The 25,923-nt window shown below is 34.4% G+C and overlaps 1 protein-coding gene across 1 annotated transcript in view; it reads left to right on the top strand.

Moving 5' to 3' along the window:
* The window catches only part of RFX6 (regulatory factor X6), a 53,399-nt gene that overhangs the window by 18,359 nt on the left and 9,117 nt on the right, over positions 1 to 25,923 (top strand). Inside the window, exons 7-13 of the mRNA XM_028510866.2 lie at positions 14,711 to 14,818; positions 17,131 to 17,208; positions 17,297 to 17,410; positions 20,099 to 20,148; positions 21,729 to 21,888; positions 23,364 to 23,508; positions 24,822 to 24,931. Of these exons, the coding sequence (XP_028366667.1) occupies positions 14,711 to 14,818; positions 17,131 to 17,208; positions 17,297 to 17,410; positions 20,099 to 20,148; positions 21,729 to 21,888; positions 23,364 to 23,508; positions 24,822 to 24,931 (765 nt within the window). The remainder of the gene's footprint in view (positions 1 to 14,710; positions 14,819 to 17,130; positions 17,209 to 17,296; positions 17,411 to 20,098; positions 20,149 to 21,728; positions 21,889 to 23,363; positions 23,509 to 24,821; positions 24,932 to 25,923) is intronic.

Genomic DNA, 25,923 nt, shown 5'->3' on the forward strand with positions numbered 1-25,923 from the left:
GCTGGTGGAAAGGGTACATTATACCCCTGAACTCCTCTTCTCTAGCCCCAGTCAAATCACAGATCAGCAAAGAGACTTTATCTAAATGAGACTGCCATTAGGGACTGCATGGCTAATTAGGCACATGATAAGGGCTTCATTATCCTCAAGTTAACTAATCATTAAAAAGAGGTGCCACAGAACTAAGGGCACATGACAATGTGTTGTGTGGTAAATCGGGACTGAGGTAAACTGTAACTCCATTAGTTTGGTGAAATGATGCAAGTGTGTTATCTTAAGAAATAATATAAAGCCCCAATCCTCTGAAATGACCAATTTCTTTCCACTGCTGGTTTTAAATGCAGTTAATGGCTACTACATAATAAAATCCTCTAGATTGCTCTTTTTATCAATGAAGTAATAGCTCTTATTAGATAAACAATTATGAAAGTGCAAAAATATTGACTTAGAAAGATACTGGCAGTTGAACTGAAGTTTGTCAACAGGGGATTTAAGTAACTCTATCAGGGTTTTTTTCGACCACTTCGGTGGGAGCTGGGGTATCAGCTGGTACAGCATATGCATGGCAAGCTTTGCTGTAAACAATAAGGAAGTGGTTTCTCAAGTCTTCATCCTCAGAAGAGTGCACTACAAATTCAGGTGTAGATTTTGTCAGTAAAGTTAAAATAAATGATTTTGGTTAGGCTATATAGCCTGTTTTTCTAAAGATATCTGACGTAATAATAGAATGTCATTACTATGATGACTATAGAAATTAGCACAATTAAGGACTTTCTGAAGGCCCAGGACTACTCCAGATACTTTAAAAAAATGATAATAGAATATTTGTTTAACAAAGTTGAAATAGAAAAATATTTTGTGGTCAGAGTGACCAACCCTCATGGTTTGCTCAGGACCCTAGACTTCCAGTGTAAGCCTGCACATTTCTGGTTCTTGGAACATTAGTAACTGTGAGATACAGAAAATGGGTGTTAACATGTATAGTTTGTAGCTAAGGAAACTGAGGCTAAGGATGTATTTGCTTTTTAAAAAAATCTGAGTAAAGTTTTATTTTTTAAAACTCATAGTCAAGATATTAATGAAGAGCTATATGGACTCACAGGCACTAGGGAACAAAACAGTGAGCAGATAGATTTGACCCTTTATAGTGTAGGAGAAAAATGTATCTTAAGTAATTATAAGTAATTATGAAGGGTGCCATAGCAGTTAACCTAGTTTAGGTGGTTAATGACATTAACTACAAGAAGTGAGATTTAAGGAGAGAACTGTAATGGAAAAGATACAATAAAGATTAAAAATTTTTTAAAAAGCAGAGAACTGGTAATAAGTGGGAATGTGGAGGAGGAGAGCAGCAGGGGAAGAGAGAGGAAGAGTGGTCCAGACGGATGGAACAGCGTAGGTTAGGGTTTCTCAGCCTTTGTGTCATTTACACTTGGGGCCAGATAATTCTGTTGTGGGGGGTGTCTTGTGCATTGTAGGATGTTTATAAAGGAGGACCTTATAAAATTTAAATTGTAGGAAGCAGCAGAAATGCAAAATATTTAGGAGCCATCATAGTAAAAGATGCATACTACCTGTTTAAAAAATGCAGCTGTAAAAGAAAATTTTAAAGGAAAAGACATGTGACATGTCTGGATAGGAATGCTAGTTATTATAAAAGTGCCAATTCTTCCTATATTAATTTAAACATTTAATATTCTAATAAAAATGTCATTGGGTAATTAATTTTTGAAATGATGAAAATAGCTATAGACTTGATCCAGAAAAATAGAAAGTAAAAGATTTGTCTGGTAGGTACTATGGTATTATGACAGTATGATGTTGAGTCAACTAGAGGTACTACAAATCTACAGCAGAGATGAGATACCTGAAAAATACCCTAGTATATATGGGAATTTAGCGTATGATCAAGGGGACATTCCAAATGAGGAAGGAAGAAGATATTTTTCAATGAATTGCCTTAAGCTTTTTCTAGAGGAAGATGGAGTACAAAATAGATAAATTAAATTCTTCAGGACATAATGTTATAAAAATGAACAATTTGGGGAAGATTTCTGTCTCATAACTTTATGAATTTCTATATCTCATAACTTTATGAATTTCATATAAATTACTGTGTATACCAAGAATAAATAGAAGGAAACATATCTACTTCATTTCTGAGGAATGACTTTCTAAGTATGCAAAAGAATTAAGAGATTTCAAAGGAAAAAATAAAACAAATCAAAAACTTCTTTGTATCAAAAGTACCACATACAAAATTTGAAGAAAAAAAGAAATATTGGGGAAAATATTTTCTGATAAGATGACAATGGGTAGATATCACATATCTACCATGTGAAGAAATTCTATCAGTTTATAAGAACAATATGAAGACCATACTGAATAGTAAAAGATGTGCATAGACTCTACACATAAGACCAATAGATGTGTGAAAAATGGATTACAATAAATAAAAAATAACACTTTAATTGGTAAAATTATCAAATATTAAGGAATTATTATGATGCAGGTGAAGGTATGGTGAAATGGGGTCTCTCATATGCTGCTGGGTAGACAGAACTAAGTTTCTCAAAAATAGTTGCAAAATTCATATCATTTTTACAGTATTTATATACTTTTTGCCACTAATTTTGCTTTTGCATGAATCTCACATAAAGCAATAATAGAAAATGTGGACAAAATATCATGCACAAAATTGTTATTGGCTGCAGTGAAAAACTGTTTGCAACCTAAATGTCTAATAAGGAAATGGTTACATAACTTACAGAACTTTTTGGGATGAAGCACTATATTGTTTATTAACAGGCTTTTTTTACTGACAGAGAAATAATATTTAGGAAGAAAAACAGGGCACGAGAGCAAATATACATATATATGGCTTCAAATATGTAAAATAAAACAATATTTAGATATCACATGTGACAGAAGGTTGCTATCTATAAACATGATGTGCAGTATGGTAGCCCCTATGCACATGTGGCTGTTAAATATGTAAAATATTCAGTTTCTCTGTCACATTGGCTACATTTCAAGCATTCAATAGTCGTATGTAGCTAGTGATTATTGTATTGGATCATGCAGATATAGAAGAACATTTTTCTCATCACAGAAATTTCCATAGAACAGTACTGTTTTGGAATATGTAAAGGATTCAACTCCAAAATATGAAGACAATTCAATATAAATATAGCAAAGTATATGAACAGGCAATTAACACAGGATGAAAAAGAATGAATAATATATAGTGTTGTTCATGGTGCCCATTCTGACTGACCAAGTTCCATAGCATATGGTCAGTAAATATTTTGAATATCATTTCCACGAATAAACATATAAAAAGTGCTCAATCTAAACCTTCAAAAAGAGAAATACAAATTAAAACCATTAGTAATTACTTAACTATTATCGGAATAATAACAATTAAAAAGTCTAAAACTATGTTTTCAAGAATGTGGAGAAAAGGAACTCTCATTAACAGTAGGAGGGACAAGAACTAGTAATATTGAAGGTGTGCACACCTTATAAATGCATTCCTAGAGAAACCTTCACACTGCACAAGAAGGCATGTAGGAAGATGTTCATAAGAGAATTGTTTATAATCTCAGAATGTTGGAAAATAAATGTCCATTATGATATAATGGGAAATGTATTTTACATATATTTATACAAGGGAATACTACCCTTACTTGGAATTGAGTGAACTGCAGCTGTAAGAATCACATTAGATTCATGTCAAAAACCTAAAGTTTAGTGAAAAAAGCTCATTGAATTTAGAAGGATACATACTTTATGACACCATTTTTAAAGCAATAGTACTTATTGCTTAAGAATATTTACATATTAAGTAAATGTTTAGAGGCTTGACTAGGAATGATAATAAACAAATCCAGAATATTAATTATTTTTTGTGGGGAAGGAAGGGAAAGAAGTTAGGGGGAACTACAAGAGCTGCCTTAGTATTTCAAATGTCTAATGTCTTAAGATGGTGAATTCATGGGTATTTATTACTTTTTATCTATACATTTTAAAAAGTTTTAAATAGCTTATAATATAAAAGCAAACAAAATTAACAACAAAAGCAAAACAAAAAAGAAAAATTGACAGTCATAGTAGTTATCAGTCAGTAGTAATGAATTTTGATAGTTTCAGTTTTTTAATTCAGAAAGGCAGTGGTTCAAATTCCATTTTGTTTTAATTAGCTGAAGTACTGATTTGCCATCATTTCTCAAGAAAAAAGTCCCTTGATTTCAGACATTTCAACCAGGAAGTTTCCCTGATAGTTTGAGTTTCCTTCTCTTCACATCAACCATTCATGGCCAGTTCAACAACTTTGTACCAAGATAAACAACAAATCCTCCCTTCTTGGTGTACGTTCTTCAAATATTTGTAGAGCGTTATCATGCTCTCTTGTAGTCATCACTTAGCCAAACTGTGCAGCTGAACTCCTTTAATCTTTCCCCATAAATCAGACCCTCTTGCCTTCTAATCACATTGTTTCTTTTCCATAGATTCCTTCTTATTTTCTCTTGGAAATAAGATTTTTAATAGTTTACTCAAGAGTACTGAAGTCATCAGTTGCCAAAAAAGCTCCCCCAAAACAAACAAAACCCCCACCAGACCTCTGTAGCTGGCCTATGATCTGGCATCTCCTAGTACAGTTAAAATAGGAAACATATTATTGGAATCAAAATGATTATATTTTACTTTTTTCCCCACTTTATCAACCCTTCCTTTTTTTCTGTTACATGTTTTGGCAGATATTATTATTTGATTTATCGCAGCTTTGTGAGCAATTGTTAATATATTCAAACAAATTAAAATTTAAACACTTTTTCTTGAGCACTCTTGCCTTCTGTCAATGCTCCACACATTTGTTAACTTCTGCTACACAGAAGTAGTATTTATCATCATGAGGGCCTTAAATAAGCATTAAAATAAAATATATTTTGTTCCTTAATATGCGTTTCATTAACACTAAATTTTTTTATCAGGAAATGTATTATTTATAACACATACACACACAATTCACAAATAACCATGAGGTAAAAACTGAAGAGCAACATCATAGCTGAAAAGAGAGAAGTCTCTGTGTGCCCCCCTTTTGGTCCCTTCCTTGTCCCTGCCGAGCAGAAGTTTCTGCTGTCCAGAATTCGGTCTTAATCACTCCTTTGTTTGTCCTTAAAGTTTATCACTTTTGAATGAATTCCTAAACATGTGGTGATGATTGCATATCAATATGAATGTACTTAATTCCACTGAACTACATACTTAAAAATTATCAAGATAGTAAATTTTATCTATTCTTTATTATTGCCCAGTTTATTGTCACCAATACATTGTTTATTATTTACCATACGTAGAAATGGATTCATTTTTTCTGTAACTTTCAGGTTTCATTCAGCATTAGGTTTTGTGATTCATCAGTGTTAATACATGTAATTCTAGTACTATTATTTATACTTCTGTATAGTGTTATAGTGTATAAAAATGCTGTATCACAATGCATTCATTTCTTTCATCGTTGGTTTCATTTTTTTGGTAGAAAAACAATATTGTTGTGGACATTTTTCAAGTGCACAGATGCAGGAGTGGAATTCTGGATCTTAGGATGTGCTTATGTTTAGCTTTACTAGTTAAGATCAAGTTGTTTTCTAAAATGGCTGTATCAACTAGGTCTCTTCAGCTGTATGACATTCCTTGTGCTTCACATTTTCAGAAACACTTGGCATCAAATGACATTTTAGTTTTTGCCAATTCAATAAGCATAAAATGTTATCTATGGTTTTCATTTAAAAATTGATTTTGATGACTACACAAAACATGAGTTTGAAATCCTTTTTGGGGTTTTATTGGCTGCTTCTCTTCTGTGAAATATTTGTTCAGATCACATAACTTTTCTATTTTAGAAATTTGATTCTTAGGAGACTTTAAAAATATTCTGGATACCAATATCCTAGGTTATGTCTTATAAATAACTTCTACCTGTTGGTGGCATGACTCAGCATTCTATACAGTGTTTTGAGGAAGGTAATTGAAAAATTTTATGGCTAGTGTTTCTTTGTGTATCTTGTGTGTGAAATTCTGTGTTTATTCCAGATCATAAATATATTTTTCTACATAGTCTTCTAAAAGTATAAAGTTGCTCTTAACACTTAAGTTCTTACTTCTTCTGTAATTGATTTTTTCATATTTTTTTTACTGTGCAAAAATACACACAACAAAAATTTACTATCTTAATCATTTTTACATATACACTTAAGGAGTACTAAGTGCATTCATACTGTTGTACAGCCATCACTATTACCCATTAACTCTTAATCCAGCAAAACGGAAACTCTGTAGTCATTAAACATTAACTCCTCATCTTTCCTTTTCCCAGCCCCTGAAAGCCATGATTCTATTTTCTCTCTGTCATTGTGACTACTCTAGTTACTTCATATAAGTAGAATCATACAGTTTTTTATGTTTGTGATGGGCTTATTTTATTTAGCATAATACCCTTAGGTTCAAGGTTCATCCATGTTGTAACATACATTAGACTTTTCTTCCTTTTTAAGGCTTAATAATATTTCATTGTGTGTGTGTGTGTGTGTGTATACATATAGTGGGATTATATATATATATATATATATTTGTGTGTGTATATATATATATATACACACATCCCACATTTTACTTTTTTATCCATCTGTCAGTGAACATCTGGTTTGCTTTCATGGTTTAGCTATTATAAATAATGTTCCTATGAACATGGGTATAGAAATATATCTTTGAGGCCCTGCTTTCACTTTTTTTGAGTATATACTTTTGGGTATATTTCATCAAATACTAATACTATTTTTTAATTTTTGGAGAACTTTCATACTATTTAACACACCAGCTGTACCATTTTATATTTCCATCAACAGTCTACAAGAGTTCCAATTTCTCCACATCCTCACTAACACTTGTCAGTTCTGTTGTTTTTTATTCTGTCTTAAATAGGTGTAAAGTGATATCTTGTTGTGGTTTTGATTAACACTTATCTAAGTATTAGTAATGTTGAATATCTTTTCATGTGCTTGTTGACTATGAATATATCTTCTTTGTCTGTTCAGTGTCTATTCAAGGACTGCCTTTTCACTCTGTTGATAGTGTTCTTTGATGCAGAAAAGTTTTAAATGTTTATAAAGTCAGTTTTTCTATGTACCTTTAGTTGCCTGTTCCTTTGATGTCATATCTAAGACATCATTGTCAAATCAGATGTTACAAAGTTTTGTCCTATGTTTTCTTCTAAGAGTTTTATAGTTTTAGGTCTTATAATCATGTCTTTGATCAGTTTTCTTAGTTTTTGTCTGTGGTGCTAGGTAAAGGTCTACATTTATTCTTCTACATGTGGATATCCAGTTTCCCTAGCACCATTTGTTGAAAATAATATCCTTTTCCCATTGAATGTTCTTGACACCTTTGGTGAAATTCATTTAACAACATATGTGAGGGTTTATTTCTGGACTCTCTATTCTGTTCCATTGATCTATTTGTTTGTCTTTATGCCATGACCACTGTGGTTTTGTAGTAAGTTTTGAAATCAGGAAGTGTGATGCCCTCAACCTTGTTCTTCTGTTTAAATATTGTTTTGGCTATTGGGGGTCCCTTGAGTTTCCATGTGAATTATAGAACAATTTTTTTCTATCTTTATAAAATGCCATTGGGATATTGATAAGGATTGCATTGAATCTGTGGGTCATTTTGGTTAGTATTCACATCTTGACATTATTAAATCTTTTAATTCATGAACATAAGATATTGTTCCAGTTTTTTGTGTCTCCTTTAATTTTGTTTTCCAGTATTTTGCAGTTTTCAGTTCATAAGTCTTTTACCTCATTGGTTAAGTTTATCCCTAAGTATTTTATTCTTCTTCATGTAATTGTAAATAGAATTACTTTTTTCATTTGTTTTTTGAATTGTTCATTGTTAGTGTAAAGAAATGGAACTGATTTTTTCGGGGTTGGCTTAGTACCCTGCAACTTTACTGAATTTGTTTATTCAAACAGTTGTATTTGTGGTATCTTTAGGGTTTTCTATGTATAAAAACATGTTTTTATGAACAGAGATACTTCTGCTTCTTTCTTCCCAATATGGATGCCTTTTATTTCCTTTTCTTGCTTAATTGCTCTGGCTACAATTTACAGTACTAGGCTAAACAGAAATGGCAAGAATGGGCATTCTTGCCGTGTTTTGGATCTTAGCCGAAAAATCTTTCAGTCTTTCACTATCAAATATAACTTAGCAATAGTTATATTATGTATGGCCTTTTTTTGGATGTAGTTTCCTTCCATTTTTAGTTTGTTAAGTATTTTTTATCACATCTAGTTGGTGTCCAGTATTGACATCTTTAACTGTTATTATAGAGTTATTTTTTCCTTTAATTCTGTTAATTTTTGCTTCATATATTTTGATGGGCTATCGTCAGATGGTAAATGTTTTAATTGTTACATCTTCTTGCTGTATTGAACCTTTTATTAAGATATAATGTCCTGGAACTTCTGGCCAAGATGGAGGTGTAGGTGGACACACTATACCTCCTCGCACAACCAAAATAAGGACAACAACAATTTTGAAACAAAATAAAAACCAGGCTGACAGAAAATTGAACTGTATAGGAGTCCGACAACCAAGGAGTTAAAATAGACACATTCATCCAGGCTGGTAGGAGGGGTGGAGAGTGGCCACGACAAAAAAAAGTGGTGGCTTGTGAAGGCAGGGCATGCAAGACCATGTGGGGGGGGGACCCCAGGCACAGACAGCAGTTGACAGACCCTGGGTGTGGGGTGGCAGTGGGCAGACCCAGCGAGGCGCGCAAGGCAGCTGACCGGGCAGTCCCACATTCATGCGGAGATAAACCAGGCAAAACTGGGAGGCGAGATAGGCCTCACAACCCAGGGTCCCAGTGCAGAGACCCACAGGATCCTAGAAAGTGTACAAGCCCACCCACACAGGAATCAGCAACAGAAGAGCCCAGTTTGCTTGGGGGAAGCAGCAGAAGCAACCCAGTGAGTGGGTTGCCCCACCCTGGTGAACACCTAAGGCTCCGCCCCTTGCTACATAACAGGTACGTCAAGACAAAAAAAAAATGGCCCAAACTGAAGAACAGATCAAATCCCCACAGCAAATACAACTAAGAGACAAAGAGATAGCCAACCTATCAGATGCACAGTTCAAAGCACTGGTGATCAGGATGCTCACAGAATTGGTTGAATTTGGTCATAAATTAGGTGAAAAAAATGAAGGCTACCCTAAGTGAAATGAAGGAAAGTGCACAGGGAGCCAAAAGTGATGGGAAGAAAATTGGGACTCAGATCAATGGAGTGGACCAGAAGGAAGAAAGAAACAATCAAACAGAAAAGAATGAAGCAACAAGAATTTTAAAAAAAATGAGGAGAGGCTTAGGAACCTCCAGGACATCTTTAAACATTCCAACATCTGAATTATATGGGTACAAGAAGAAGAAGAGGAAGAGCAACAAGTGGAAAAGTTATTTGAACAAATAATAAAGGAGAACTTCCCCAATCTGGCAAAGAAAATAGACTTCCAAGAAGTCCAAGAAGCTCAGAGAATCCCAAAGAATTTGGACCCAAGGAGGAATACACCAAGGCACATCATAATTACATTAGCCAAGATTAAAATGAAGGAGAGAATCCTAGAAGCAGCAAGAGAAAAGGAGACACTTACCTACAAAGGAGTTCCCATGAGACTGGCAGCTGATTTCTCAAAAGAGATCTTACAGGCAAGAAGGGGCTGGAAAGAAGTATTCCAAGTCGTGAAAGGACCTCCATCCAAGATTGCTCTACCCAGCAAAGCTTTAATTTATAATGGAAGGGCAGATAAAGTGCTTCTCAGATAAGGTCAAGTTAAAGGAGTTCATCCTCACCAAGCCCTTATTATATGAAATGTTAAAGGGACTTACCTAAGAAAAAGAAGATAAAAAACCTGTATAGTAAAACGGCAGCAAACTCACAATTATTAACAACCACACCTAAAACAAAAACAAAAACCAACTAAGCAAACAACTAGAACAGGAACATAACTACAGAAATGGAGATCACATGGAGGGTTAGCAACAGGGGAGTGGGAGGAGGAGAGAGGGGGAAAAGGTACAGAGAATAAGTAGCATAGATGGTAGGTAGAAAATAGACAGGGGGAGGGCAAGAATAGTATGGGAAATGTAGAAGCTAAAGAACTTATGACACATGAACATGAACTAAAGGGGGGGAATGTGGGTGGGAGAGGGTGTGCAGGCTTGAGGGGAATGAAGGGGGAAAATGGGACAACTATAATAGCATAATCAATAAATATATTTTAAAAAAGAAAAAAGATATAATGTCTTTCTTTGCCTCATGTTTTGTAATTTAAAGTCTACTTGATCTGATATTAATGTAGCCATTCCTTTTTTTTTGGTTACTATTTGAACGAAATATCTTTTTCCACGTTTTCCCTTTTAACTTATTTCTGCATTTGTATCTAAAGTGAGTTTATAGTAGACACCACATAAGTGGATTGTGGTTTTTTGCTTTCTGACTTTTTTGATTGGAGGAATTAATTCATGTATATTTAAAGCAATTATTGAAAAGGAGTGACTTCTTTCTGTCATTTTGCTATTTGTTTTCTATATGTCTTATCACATATTTTCCTTTATTCCTGCATTACTCTTTGTTGTGTGTGTGTTTAGTTGATTTTTTGTGGTGAAATATTTTAATTTTCTTGTCATTTACTCTGGTGTGTATCCTACAACTCTGTTCCTTTTAGTTACCAGGGGATTACTTTTAATATCTTAAAGGTATAACAGTAATTTAAATCTATACCAGCTTAACTACAATAAGATACAAAATTCTGCTCCATTACAGCTCTGTCCTCACCCCTTAGTTATTCATATTACAAAATACATCTTTATAAACTGTTTAAAATATACACTGATAGCTATTTTTAAAAATAATGTATTAGTCTCTTAAATTATGTGGAAAACAGAATGTGGAGTTACAAACCAAAGTTACAGTAATACTAGCTTTTATACTAATATTTGTTTTTTTAAAATATATTAGTCTCTTAAATCATATAAAAACAGAAAGTAGACGTTACAACTGTTATTATAATAGTAGCTTTTATAATTGCATAGGTATTTACCTTTACTGAGGTCTTTATTTCTTCATATGATTTCAGATTAGTTTACTGTTATTTTATTTTAACCTGCAGGAAGACTCCCTTTAGCATTTTTGCAGGGTAGGTCAAGTAGCTAAAAATGTGTTCAACTATTGTGTGTGTGTGCATGTGTGCGAATGCCTTAATTTCCCCCTTACTTTTGAAAAATAGTGTTGCCAGATATAGGTTTATTGGTTGACAGTTTATTTCTTTTAGCACTTGGAATATTTTGGCCTGCAAAGTTTCTACTAAGAAATATACTAATCTTGTTGAGGATCCCTTGTATGTAAATGAGTTCCTTCTCTTTTTCTGCTTTCAAGATTTTCTCTTTGTTTATTGAAAGTTTGATTTTAATGTGTCTCAGTGTGGATCTCTGAGTTCATTTCACTTAAAGTTTGTTAATCTTCTTGGATGTTTACATTCATATCTTTCATCAGACTTGGAAAGTTTTCAGCCATTATTTCTCCAAATACTTTCACCATCCTGCTCCACCTTCTGGGATTATTACAATGTGTATGCTTATCTGCTTATGCCCTACAGATTCTTTGGATTCTGTTTACCTTTTTTTCATTTTTTAAATTTTTGTTCCTTGGACTTGATCATTTCAATTGTCCTTTCTTATCATTCACTAATTCTTTCTTCTGCTTACTCATATCAGCCTATTAATTCCTCTGATAAATTTTTCATTTCACTTACTATACTTTTTAGTTCTAGAATTTCTTTTTGGTTTCTTCAGGTTTTCTAAACCTTTATTGACATTTCTAATTCGTTCATACATCATTTAACTTTATCCACATCTTCCGTTATTCTTTAAACACTGACTTGACTTTAAGACAGCTGTTTTGAAGTTTTTGTCTAGTTGGTCTGCCATATGGTCTTTGTTGGTGATAGTTTCTTTGGTTAGTTTTTTTTCCCTTTGAATGGGCTATACTTTCCTGTTTATTTGTGTGCCTTGTAACTTTTTTGTTGAAAACATTTGACTCTAATAATGCAATAGTTCTGGAAGTCAGATTTTCCTTCCTCCCCAGGGTTTGCATCTTGTTTTATTTATTTATTTATTTATTTATAATTATTTGATCATTGTTAAAGTACAGTTGTCTGCATTTACCCCCCGACCATTCCCTCCTACCCTGGCCATTCCCACCCCCTCCCCTGATTCCATCCCCTCCTTGGTTTTGTCCATGTGTCCTTTGTAGTTGTTCCTGATGTTCGTTTTATTTTTTTATTGTGGTATGCTGTTTCCATACCAATATCAGCCTGAGGTCTATTAGATCTTCTCAGGTCTTTTCCAAGCCTGCACCTTTCCTTGGGTATGCTTGGTGGTTTTCTAATGTCTCCCATAAATGCTGTTGCTTTTATATATCTCAGTCTTTTAATATCTGGTTTTCAAAAGAGGAGAAAAAATAAAAGGAATAAAGAGGCACTGACCCTTTAAATCCACTAGAAGCCACTTTATATGGGGTGGGAAGCAGTTCACTTGCAAAAATACTTGCTGCCTCTGTGTTTGCATCTCCACGATCGGAGGCAGCAATTAGTGAATATAGTACATTTACACAATGGAATACTATGCAGCTGTAAAAAAAGAAAGAACCTCTTACCCTTTGTGACAGCATGGATGGAACTGGAGAGCATTATACAGTATCTCCCTAATCACATGTTCTTAAAGTTTATTTCTTAATTTTAGCAATTGAATTGACATATCGATCTCATATCCAGCAACTTTGCTAATAGTATTTCTTAATTGTAACAATTTTTTGTGTAGTTTGTTTTAGTTGTTCAGTATGATCAGCCACATCAGTGGCAAATTATACTACTTTGTTTCTTTTCAGTGCTTAATCTTTCATTACTTTTTCTGGTCTTAATGTTCAATTAACTATTTACTGTAGTACAGTGTTGATTAAAAGAGGTGAGAGTGGATAACTTTATCTTATTTGTAATTTTTAAGAGAATGTTTCTGGTATTTCACCATTGAGTATAATATTTCTTGTAATTTTTGAAAGATATTCTTTAGTGAATGATTAAGGGAATTTCCCTCTGTATTTGTAGTTTACAAAGAAGAAAGGAGATGATTATATAATATATGACATTTTCCTTTTAATGCAGTAAATTTAAATTCGACTTGAATATGATCATTCTTTATGCTGTTAAATTTGGTATGCTAACATTTTGGTACTGTTTCAAGTAAAATAATAAGCAATATTGGTCTAAAATTTTTCCTTCTTTTTCTGTTCTTGTCTAGTTTTGGCATATGTCCTCAAATGAATTGGGAAATGTGTCTTCTTTTCTATTATCTGGAGATCTTTTAAGTTTGAAATTATGTTTTTTTAAATGCTGACAAAATTTGCCTATAAATCTTTTACACCTGTTTTTATTTTCCTTGTGAAAAAATTTGATTACTAATTTTATTGTTTATTGAAATGAGCGTATTCTCAATCTCTAACTTAAATTTAATTTAATACAACACTATGTATTGTCATTTTTTGGTTTATATTTCTCGGTCTCACTTTTTCCATCTCACAAATTACATCTTAGGATGAATAAACATGATTTTATACCCAAAAGAAAAGGTATAAAAAGTATAAATCTTTTTTAAAATTAGGACTTAGGTGTATTCTATTGTTTATCACATATTTGTTTTAATCTTGCTAAACATTTTTCTTTCTGTGAAATTAAAATCTTTATTTTTTTACATCTTATTCTTTTCCCCTTTTTATTAACAGTACCATTCTTTGATAATCAATGATAATCAGTACTCATAAATGATAAATCCAAAGCAGTGAAACCCTTTGAAGCACATCTTAAATTATTAAGACTGATTAAACAGATTTAGGATCAACTGCTATTACATCAGTTTATTATGTTTATGTAATAGATTTTTTTATTCATTTATTAAAAATGATTTAATCAAACTAATCCTTCCCTATTGATACTTGAAACTAAAGATTAACAAAGTTAAAATCTAAAACCTGATAGAGATGTGCTTTCTTCAAGAGATTTGAAAGAACAAATACCTGAACTTCGTGTGGGGGAAGGGTAAGGTGGGAAAGTCCAGAGTACTAGTTTAGGGATTAGGAGACTCAGGCTCTAATCAAAATTCTACTGCTATTTATCTCTGAGACTGAATAAATAAATTAACTTATCTCATTTACTTAAATCATGGGTAAGGGCACTGGATTTGGCAATCCTTGATTCTCTTATAGTTAAAATAATTTCAATAGCTCTAAAAATAGATCCTTCAAAATATATGCCCTTAACAGATGTGAACTAAAAGGTCTAAAAGTTGTGAAGACAAAAAATTTCAAAATGAAAATCCAAAGTAATAGGAAATTTATCCTGACTATGAAACTATTTACAGTTTGGAAACAATAATTCTGAAATGTCTAGTTTATTCAGTTACACAATTTAAACAGTTTACCTAAATCTTCTAATTTCTCATGGTTTGCAGGATAAAACAAATAAAATGTTATGGGTTTCTATTTTATTAGAATTATATGTTTTATTAAGACTTTCTTTTTATTTTCTTAAACTTTAGGGTGGCTTCACTCGTAAATATTCACTTAGCTCAAAGACTGGAACCCTTCTTCCAGAATTCCCCAGTGCTCAACACCTTGTGTACCAAGGATGCATTTCTAAAGAAAAGGTATCAATCAATTAAAGCTACTTCTGTATTGATTTTCTGATATGTTGGTTCCATATCTCGCTTTGCTAGGAATCTCATGCCACTTGCAGGAAGCAGTCAGAAATCTGCATAATCAAACATAATAGACTGATTTATAGGAGGAAATGTTTACTAACATAGATTAAGCACTTTCCAATTAATTATTTACCATCTCCATGGTAGTACATAACCACAGAAATTGGCAAAATAAACCTTACAAGATTAAAGACTGTTTTTTATTTAAAACTCAATATCAAGGAAGAAAACACTAGAATGCATCTATCACATACAGTATTTTTAGTCGTAAGCTTTATGTTTTTGATTAACATCATTTAATTTCTATAAATAGTCATCAAGCACTTCTCCAGGAAAGAATCTATTCCTAGCTCTCAGGAGAGGAACCTAGGTGAATGCAAGGATGTACACTAGATGATTACAAAGCTTCTTTTCAATTCCAAAATTCATGCTTCTCTTCTTGCATTTGCAATTTTTTTGAAGGCTAAGGAAGGAGTTTTTCATAGTTTATAAATAATCTTCCATATGGTCTGTCAGTACTTATGTAATAAAATGTGCATCTAAATTTCCTTCCATTTCAGAACTTCTAAAGTCATTTTTGCAGTCCTACTAGCTGACTAATAGCAGTGTCCATTATTAAATAGGGGCATAATTTCCACATTCTTTTATTAACTAGAGTTCATTCTTCATTAGCATTTGAGGAAAACACCTTTGATAGTATTTCATTAAGTCATTTTTGAGGTGCAAAGATGGAGGAATATGAACAAATGTCCAATTAAATACTTTAGAAATGCACTTTCTGTAGAAACCAGAAATAAAAATAACACATTGATTAGAAATCTATTGATCGATAAGTAGACATACACAGTAACTTCTGGGGTTCATTCTGATGACAGGCATACTCTCCCAGTTAATAGTAGGCAGTGTATTGAAGGTTATTCTCAAATGTCAATTCTAGGCAAGTCTCCTGAAGTATGTCTACTTCGTGCTATTCTCCTCTCCCATCATAGTTATCAGGGCTACCACATCATTTTTTTTTTACCTTACAGATATAATGTGTGATGTTATGGCTTCAGATTTCAGATACTTCCAGTTAATGTTAACATGTGCAGTTTGTGGGGAAACCTGTGGAAATCAGTGACACCTCAGGGAACCTAGTTCTTTGGGGGAGAGTATGCTTGAGTACTTTTGTGGAGAGGACTGCTTACATGCAAATATATTATAAAAATATTTACTGTGTAAATACCTGTTGAGAGGTGGGGGGGGCACAGAGAGAGCAACAAAATAAAAAAGAGGTAAGAAATATGTTCAGTAGTTTCAGTTTCTCTGCTAGTCTCCAAGAAATTCCTTATCTGTCAGCTTGAAAAACTGGTCTGTGAATCATTTCTCGTTCAGGTATCAAGGTGCTTATATAACCCCTGGTTTCTAAGTTCATTCCCTTTAGTGTCCATCACGAACACCAGCAATTACCACTCACTTTGCCCCTTCAGGGCCCCGGGCCTTCCTTGCCTTTCACCTTCTTAGCCAGTAACCAAGTTCCCCAGATAACCTGACAGTTTCTGGAAAGAAGGGTGGGGTTGCAGCTAAGCCTTTGCTTTCTTCAGGCAGAAAGGATGGAGATTGCCCAGTGAGAAGCTGACTCTAGTGGGGGGTGCCAGCTGAAGCTGTGGGACCCGATTTCTGCCTCATCGCACTGTCACTCAAGGCAGTTGCCCCTTCCCCCATCACATGCCCCCTGACTTGACTGGGGATGAGCCTTGCCTCTGCTCCTACCTTCTATAATATGATGTCTATTCCCAGAAAATCAAGCAAAATTAAATTTGAAAGAATGCCAAGTATGGTACAATGAAAATTTATTGTCTCAAAACTATGTAAATAGAAAATAAATGAAGTACTAATAGCAAGATTTTAAAAATTTGATGATTTGTTCAAAGAAAGAATAAATTTTGAGTACTTCTCCAATCAAAGGTAATTTTCTTAGTAAGCAGAAAATCACAATGTTGCTTTGGCCTGAATGTGCCTGCACAATTGCCTTTATCATTTTTTTATGGTACTGCATTTTAATTACACAGTGCTTGCATTTCTCCCTTCAGAAGGCAGTAAGCTCCTTGAAATAAGCATTTTTTCTTTATTTTTAATTCCTCGGCATTGAGCACAATGCCTGGTATATGACAGGACCTTAATAAATGTGTGTTGAAAGAACAAATGAATGTATGAACAAATGAATGCAGTGTTGCAAGGGTGCTGCTGCTAACTAAGCTTTTTCTTCCCAAAAATAGGTTGATACTCTCATAATGATGTACAAAACTCACTGTCAGTGCATCCTGGACAATGCAATTAATGGAAATTTTGAAGAGGTAAAAGTTACAAAATACTTTCTTGGCCTGTCCTTTGTATGAGTTGAAGAAAAAATATTAATGTATATATTCTTTGCTTTTTGACTAGATCCAGCATTTCTTATTACACTTTTGGCAAGGGATGCCTGATCATCTTCTTCCCCTGCTTGAAAACCCTGTTATCATTGACATTTTCTGTGTTTGTGACTCCATTCTTTATAAGGTAAGTTCTTTGCACTCTCTTAAATATAAACTATATCTTTCTTTTAAGACCATTCTGTCTAAATTTTTGCAATGTGTTTTCATTAAATTCATTATTTCTGGCTGGTGAAACACCATTAATTATTTCTTCTAATGAGAAAGCAAGAAGTTTAATGATGTATATTTCATAGTGTATGTATTTTAATGTAAATTGTCGTTAAGTAAATCCAAATCAATTTTATTTACAGTTAATAATTCTAAATGTGACATATTAATACATGAACACTTAGTTAATTTTTATTAACTCCTCAGCATGTTTTCAGATTAAATAACACAATGTTTTTTCACAATATTAGTGCCTTGGGAAAAAGCAGAATTAAGCACTCTTACAGGATTAATAACTTGAAAATCTCTAGCTTTAATGCATAATGTCATTTCTGTTCTCAAACCAAGTAAGGGTCCCCAAATGTCTACAGGAGGATCACCAAGACATCCTGAACAAAGACAAGAACAGCTGGTTGGCCTTCTAGCCAAATATTTAGTAGGAAAGAGGAGAGGCCAGTTCCCTGGCAGTTTGCTCTCTAGTTAGAGGAGCAATAGTGCTCAAGCCGAGGGAGAAAACTATATTGAAATCTGGGTACTTTAAAGTGAGTTTGTCTACATTTACCTGTTAAATTGTCATAAGATACAAGAGAAGCTTTCCTTTGGGGATTGGCTTGGGGAGAAAAGAGGGTGGGGCTGGGTGGAGGTAGGGAAAGGGAGAAAAAGTAGGAACAACTGTAACAGCATAAAAAATGAAAATAAAATAAAAAAAAACAGCCTGAGTTAGCAAGAAAACCCAAGCCAGAGCCTTGTTAAGCATTAAGGAAATGAAACCCTTCTAAGTTAGTTGCAGAGAAATGCAGCAGAAGCTACATAGACTCAGTCCAGAAACAACTTTGCAGGCCAAGAAGTGACAGGTGAACCCCAATGTTCATAGCAGCATTATTTACAATAGCCAAGTGCTGGAAACAGCCTAGGTGCCCATTAGTAAATGAGTGGCTCAAAAAACTGTGGTACATTTACACAATGGAATGCTATGCAACAGAAAGTAAGAAGGAGCTCCTACCCTTCATGACATTGTGGATGGGACTGGAGAGCATTATGCTAAGTTATATGAGCCAGGAGGTGAAAGACAAATACCACCTGATCTCACCTATGGGTAGAAGCTAATCAACAAAACAACCAAGTGAGCAAAATGGAGCCAGAGACATGGAAATAAAGAACAAACTGACAGTGACCAGAAGGAAGAGGGGATAATGGGGAATAATGGGGGAAAGAAGGGGAAGAGACAAGTGAAGGAACACGAATAGACGACTCATGGGCACAGACAGTAGAGGGGGATGGGGTAGCAGAGAGCAGTGGGGAAAGAGGCAGGACAACTGTAACTGAACAACAATAAGTAAAAAGTAAAAATAAAAAATAAAGAAGTGACAGGTGGGCTTGAGGCTGAGTGCAAGAGCCCATATTTTCACCCTCTGTTCAGCTCTCCCTCATCACAGGGTGAGAGAATGGGGGAGTGAATGCAGCATATTGTCTACCTTTAATTCAAGGTAAAGAAGGAAGGCATTGTCTCATTTTGGGGGGTTGAATAAAAATATCATTATTTAGAGGGAAAAGATTGAATTTGCACTAGTTGGTTGTCTGCAATATTTAAGACTTGAGAGAGTAACTGGGAAGGGGGAAAAGGTGGCTCCAAGCGCATCTCTAACAAAAGATCCAGAGCTCACGCACACACATTACTGCCATCAAGACAAAGCTGCTTCAACTGTCATTCAGTGCCTCTGAGAATATCCATTAAGCGTCTTTCTCCCTGCTCAACTGGTCTGTTTCTTTGAGTTCAACACAAACCTCCCGAGTTTAAGTCCCTTTAAAAGAACTAAGTTTCTCTTCTTCACAGAGAACTCAGGGAGCACGGTGAGCACTGTAAATGGAGCAGTGTAAGATGAGCTTCTGCCAGACCTTCATCTCCCTCTTCAGAGAGTGGCCCCAGCTTTCAGTCCCTGAAACAGTTCATAATTCCTAGGCCAATCTATCAGGAACTAACATACAGAGCATGGACAACGCTGTCTCTTGTTTTACTGTCTCATACACATGGAATATGCATGTGCTTTGCTGATAAGCTACACAGGCCTTTGTAGGCTGAGTGTCTACCCACATTCTGAAATATCTTCTGATGTAAATTTCTTGGTCCACTTCTCCAGGCTGGCCCACTAAGTTGATTAGCCAGCCTAGTGGATCTGCAGTGCTCCTGTCTTATCTGATTCCCAACCTCCTTTATACATCACGGTTTTTCCTGAGCTGGAATCAGTCAGCACTGTATAATTTCTTCTTTGTGCTACTTTTCATCTCACTCATGTTTAGGGCTCAGTCTAGCCCTTTCTTTTCAGTAATTTGTCTGTTCTTATAATTATCTCTCTGTACCCAGTAGGTGTCACCTGCTTGACCTAGTAACTGCAGTGTTTTTAGATCTCCCCTCACCCTGCCTTTTACACACACAAACACATGCAACTCATAAATACATTCATTTTAGGGAAAAAGTGTTCTTTCAGAAATGAATTAACATGTTATTCTCTTGAAAGCTAGGAATAAAAGTAATTGACAAATAATGAGTCTTTCTGTAGAAATGCCAAGTAAGTATTAATGTTAACTCTCTTTTGCTGTGGTTAAGGTTCTTACAGATGTACTCATTCCTGCAACAATGCAAGAAATGCCTGAAAGGTAAGTTCAGTCAATAAAATATAATAGTTTCCTAGTGTAGGGTTTAACATTATACACTATGTTAAAGGAAAACATTAGTAGAAATTCATTCATTTACCAAGATTAGTTTCTTTTAAATACCAATTTGCAGTCTTTAAATGTCTAATTTGTGCTCTGAATTAGGTACATGTCACAGCAGAATGGCTGTGTGTACCTAGTGGCAGGCATATGGCATGTGACTAATGGTAGTAACAGTTGATGTTTATTAAACACAGCATGGGGATTTGGGGCTTTGCATAAATTATTTCACTTAGTTCCCACAATAAACCTGAAAAGAACTATGTATATATGCTTCTCTTAAGTTTACAAGTAATTCACATTCATTGTGGAGAATGAAGAGTATGCATGTATACATTTTAAAAAATCACTCATAATCTCACTACATTCTTAATGTCTTAGTTATTATCTCACAGACTGTTTTCTGGAAACAACTGTAAATATGTACATTCTATAAAGCGAAACCATAGTATACATACTATTGTAATGGCAGTATACTGTGGAAATCTTTTCATATCAACTATATAGATCAACATTATCTCTTTAAATGGTTCCATAGCATATGAAAAACACTATACTTTACTGAACCAATTTCTTATCAATTAGAGCTTTTTGAACAAAATTCCAAATAACTATTATGATCCTAAATTCACAAATGAGGAACCCAGGAGCATAAAGAAGTTAGTTTTCTCATTATTTTATATTTATGTAATTTATTTACTTAGGTATTTACCTACAGGCAGCTTATTAGTAAGAAACTGAGCCTTTACTTTAATCAAAGTCTATTTAACTCCAAACTGCCTACTCTTTTTCCTGTGCCACATGTCTGTCCTCAACGTACATACCACCTCAAATATATTTAAATCTGTTTTACTGAGCTATAAAAGGTACATAATTAACTGATTTTTAAAATTTTATGTGTTCTCATAATATAAACACAACCAACAACTGCAATTTTAGTGACTGCCATGATGAAGTAGCCGCTTGAGCTAAAGCCGACCTGCTAACATTTGCAATTTTAAAGCAAGTTCCTCTAATCAGCACATATTTGATAATTTATCCCACAGTTGTATTTGGAATATAAGAATATGTTACTAGGAATTAATATTAAATACTTGAAATTATTTTATGGTTCCAACATGATGGGCTCTCAAGAAGCCATGCAAAGTCAAGTGCACCCTTACATTTTCCCAGAAATATTTTATTGAAAATGATCGAGTTAGTTAATGTTGATAATAATTATTTATTGAACATTGTGCATGACAGGCTTTAACCTAAGCACCTCCCATGAATTATTTCATATAATCCTCATAATAATCCTGTAACATGGACACTGTTCTTGTTCCCATTTAACAGATGAGGAAATTGGAGCTTGAAGTGATTGAGTGTATTGAACAAGATGATTAATGACAGACCTAGGCTGACTTCAAAAGTCATGCACTTGGAATCATACAATAATTGTATTCTTCCATCAAACTACATGTATTTAATGCATTTTGGACAATTTAGCATTTAACACATTGTGAGCTTTTTTTTTTTGGTAGCTTATTAGCAGACATACGAAATTTTGCTAAAAATTGGGAACAGTGGGTTGTTTCATCTTTGGAAAACTTGCCAGAAGCTCTGACTGACAAGAAAATACCTATTGTGCGAAGATTTGTATCTTCTCTGAAACGACAAACGTCTTTCTTACATCTTGCTCAGGTATGTTAGTAAGCCGAGTGTATTTGAGTCTCCAACTCAAAAATGAACCTTCTTATAGCAGAGATTGAGGAAATTCCAGAGACTGGAGACTAAGTAGACATCAATAAAGTGCATTGTGAGATCCTAGAATAGAGAAAGGACATTACTGATGAACTTAGAATTATTTCTATAGTGTAGTTAATACTATCATACCGAGGTTAGTTTTCTGATTTGGCTAATATACAATGGTCATGTGAGATGGTAATAGAGAAACTGGATGGAGAGGATGTGGAAATACAGTTGGGCCTTCATAGCGGTGGGTTCAACAAAAGTAGACACTGGGGATAGCTGTACTCTGCACTAACTTTGCCACTTTATTATCAATTTAAACTTCCTTCAGAATAAAAGTAAAAACACAATTCTGAAGGCAATGTAAAATGTAAAACTTTTATTGGTCACATGAATCCAAATGATAAAAATTAAATTGGAAAGAAATAAGCCCATAGGATGCTTAATATTTTGAAACCTACTAAACCAACACATTTTAAAAGTACCTTCTAATTTGGCTCTCTTAAACAGAGAAGAAAAAAGTGATATTTATTTTTGTAGTATATTCTTTTTACCTTTTTATTGAATTTACTGGTGTAACAAAATTATACAGGTTTCAGGTGCACAATCCCGCAACACACCATCTGTACACTGTACTGTGTGTTCACCACACCAAGTCAAGTTTCTGTCCATCACCATTTATCTGCCCTACACCCTCCTCCACTTCCCACCACTCCCCAATCCCTCCGGCAGTTACCACACTGTTCTCTGTGTCCATGAGGTTTTTTTTCTCACTTTTTTTCTTTTTTGCCCAATCCCTCCACTCCATCCTTAAATTTGACTACATTTGCATATTGTGAAGTACACCTTCCCTCCTCTCAAGTGATCATTTATTTTAAGAAGGTTTCTGGCTCCCTAAATTTTAGAAGACTAGCTTGGAATAATTCCAGATAAGAAACAGTATTACAAAATTCTTATTTTACAACCTTGAATTAAAAAAATTCATTTTCTAAGCCTAAAATAGTTTTCAGACCTTTTACAGAGATGATCACGAGTCTCGGTTATTGCTTTTTAGTTTTAAAATAAGAAAACACTGCCCTGACTGTAGTGACTCTGTTGGTTGAGTGTCGTTCCACAAAGTGTAAGGTCGCTGGTTTGATTCCCAGTCAGGACATATGCCTGGGTTGCAGGTTCGATTCCTGGTTGGGACGCATGGGAGAGGCTGCCTGCCTAATTGATGTTTCTCACAGTATACACCTGATCACGATGTTTCCCTCATTTTCTCTCTGTCTCCCTCTCTCTACAAATAAATAAATAAAACCTTTAAAAAATAAAATGAGACATTTATGACTTTCTTCTGAAGGAAATATTCTAGAAGCTAAAACTTTCTTTTAGATAGACCATCAATGACATAGTGTAGTGTTTTTAAAAAAACTTTTTCTATACAGATTGCCAGACCAGCTCTTTTTGACCAGCATGTTGTGAATTCTATGGTATCGGACATTGAGAAGGTTGACTTGAATAGCATTGGATCACAGGCCCTTCTCACCATTTCTGGCAGTGCGGACACGGAATCCGACATCTACACTGAACGTGAGTCTTCTCTCTTTGTTCCAGCAGGGTTTCTCACCTTCAGCACTATTGACACCTTGGACTGAATAACTCTTTGTTGCGGGGCTGTCCTCTGCATTATGGGATGTTTAGCAGCATCCTTGTCATCTACACACTAGATGCCATTAGCAATTTCCCTCCAGTTGTGACAACCCACAAACGTCACCAAACATTGCCAGATGTTCTCTCCCTAGACTACAAAGACCCTATCTGTTTGAGCAACCTGGTTATAGAAACATTTCACATTTTGAGAAAAGTATTTTCTATTTTAAAATGGCTGTATTTACTCATTGCAGAAAACATGGACAATTTAGAAAATATTGAGAGGAAAGTAAGTCATCCATAATCACATTGTCTAGATATTACCAAAATAGAAAGAATCTAAAAATAATCAAAATAGCCCGAGTCTTGTTAGTTTTCTTCTAGTTCTATATTGCAAGCATGCACATTTCCATGTGTTTAGCACTCTTGGCGTCATATGTGCATGACACATCTCAAAATGATATCTCTGCACAATACCATTTTTCAAAGCAGAAAATCCGAGATCAGGTTTGGACCCCCTGAGAGCTTACCAGGCCCCTAAGTGTGACTAGACAACCAGGCTCAGTTCCCAAGGGAGAATAACCCACTCTCTCTCTTCCTTTCTCTCTGAAAAGACCAAAAAAATGCAACTTTGTATAGGCTTCAGCACCAATAATGAATTGCTGTCTGGGGACGGTCCAACCTCAGCCCTGCTTTCTGTTTCTTAACATAAAATTTTAGTATCTTTTGGGACTCAGTAAACCTTGAACTCTTTAATAAAATGATAATCTTATACTGGCCCTTTAAATTTTACTTGATGCAAGATTATTTACATAAGTGGCTCAATTCTTCAGTGCAAAATTCAAGTTTTGTTAAAGATAAAGAATATTTCATAAAGCAGGAAATCAATAACCTTAGTTCACCCTTTAACTTTCAACTAAGTCATTCCATTTAATGAAAGTGTTGGATTCAAAATGAGTAATCAACTATGTTGACAACTGACTCTTCTCTAGTATAATATACTTATATAATATCAAAACCTATATTTCAATATATACCAAGATACACTTATGATCAAAATTTTGAAGAATAAAGTACCAAGAATGTTTTTACTGTTCTCAGGATATGAAATGAATTCCTTTAACACATCTAACTCAATCTACTATCTTTCCTTTTTATTGTATAATATTATCAATGATTTCTAGTTTTAGGTTTTCTCTTGGGTTCAAAGTCAAGTGTAATATTCTTGTTTTTTTTTCTTTTATACATGGTAGATGACTCTATCACAGTGTTCCAAGAACTGAAAGATCTCCTTAAGAAGAATGCTACTGTGGAGGCTTTTATTGAATGGTTGGATACTGTGGTAGAACAGAGAGTTATTAAGGTACTTTTCAATGACAGAGTCATTACATTTTTGTTAATAATAAATGTTAATGTGGTTGTAATTTTTTACTGCTGGAGGTGGGGTGAAAGGCTGTGTGTAAAAATGCTTTGAAGACTTTTGAAGCCCTAAAAATAAGGCAGCCCAAATACCAAAATACTCTCAAATGGTATAGGAATATACCAGATTTGAGAGCACGGGCACCAATTCAATTGTATTTATCCTTCCTTGTCGAAGGACTGCAAGGCAAACACCACAGTAGTCCTCCCTTATCTGCAGTTTCACTCTTCATGGTTTCAGTTACTTCTGGTTAACAGTGGTCTGAACATATTAATGGAAAATTCCAGAAATAAACAATTCACAAGTTTTAAATTCTGCACTGAGTCATGTGATGAAACCTCTCAACCTCCCACTCCACCCTGACAGGATGTGACTCTTCCATTGTCCCACGAATCCACAGTGCACATGCTCCCTGACCGTAGTTATGCAGTAGTGGACTGGGTTAGCAGATTGACTGTATCACAGAGCTCATGTTCAAGTCACCCTTAGTTCACTGAATAATGGTCCCAAAGTACAAGAGTAGTGATGCCGGCAATTCAGATACACCAAAGAGAAGCTTTAAAGTGCTTCCTTAAAGTGAAAAGGTGAATATAAAACAATAAGATTTTTTGAGAGAGAGAAAGAGGAGAAAGACCATGTTCACATAACTTGTTATAGTTTACTGTTATAATTGTTCTATTTTATTGCTAATCTCTCACTATGTTTAATTTATAAATGAAAATTTCTCATAGGTATGTATTTATAAGAAAAAACATAGCATATAAAGAGTTTGGCACTAACTGCAGTTTCAAGCATCAGCTGTGAATCTTTGAATGTATCCCCTTTGGATAAATGGGGACTACTGTATCCCTTCCCTATCAGTTAATAGAGTTATGGCTGAATAACAGCAGTAGTGAAAGATAAACTTAGAAACTGGAAAGATTCTAGCCCTTTAT

The sequence above is a fragment of the Phyllostomus discolor genome, chromosome 4 (genome assembly GCF_004126475.2).
Source record: "Phyllostomus discolor isolate MPI-MPIP mPhyDis1 chromosome 4, mPhyDis1.pri.v3, whole genome shotgun sequence".
Taxonomy (NCBI): Eukaryota; Metazoa; Chordata; class Mammalia; order Chiroptera; family Phyllostomidae; genus Phyllostomus; species Phyllostomus discolor.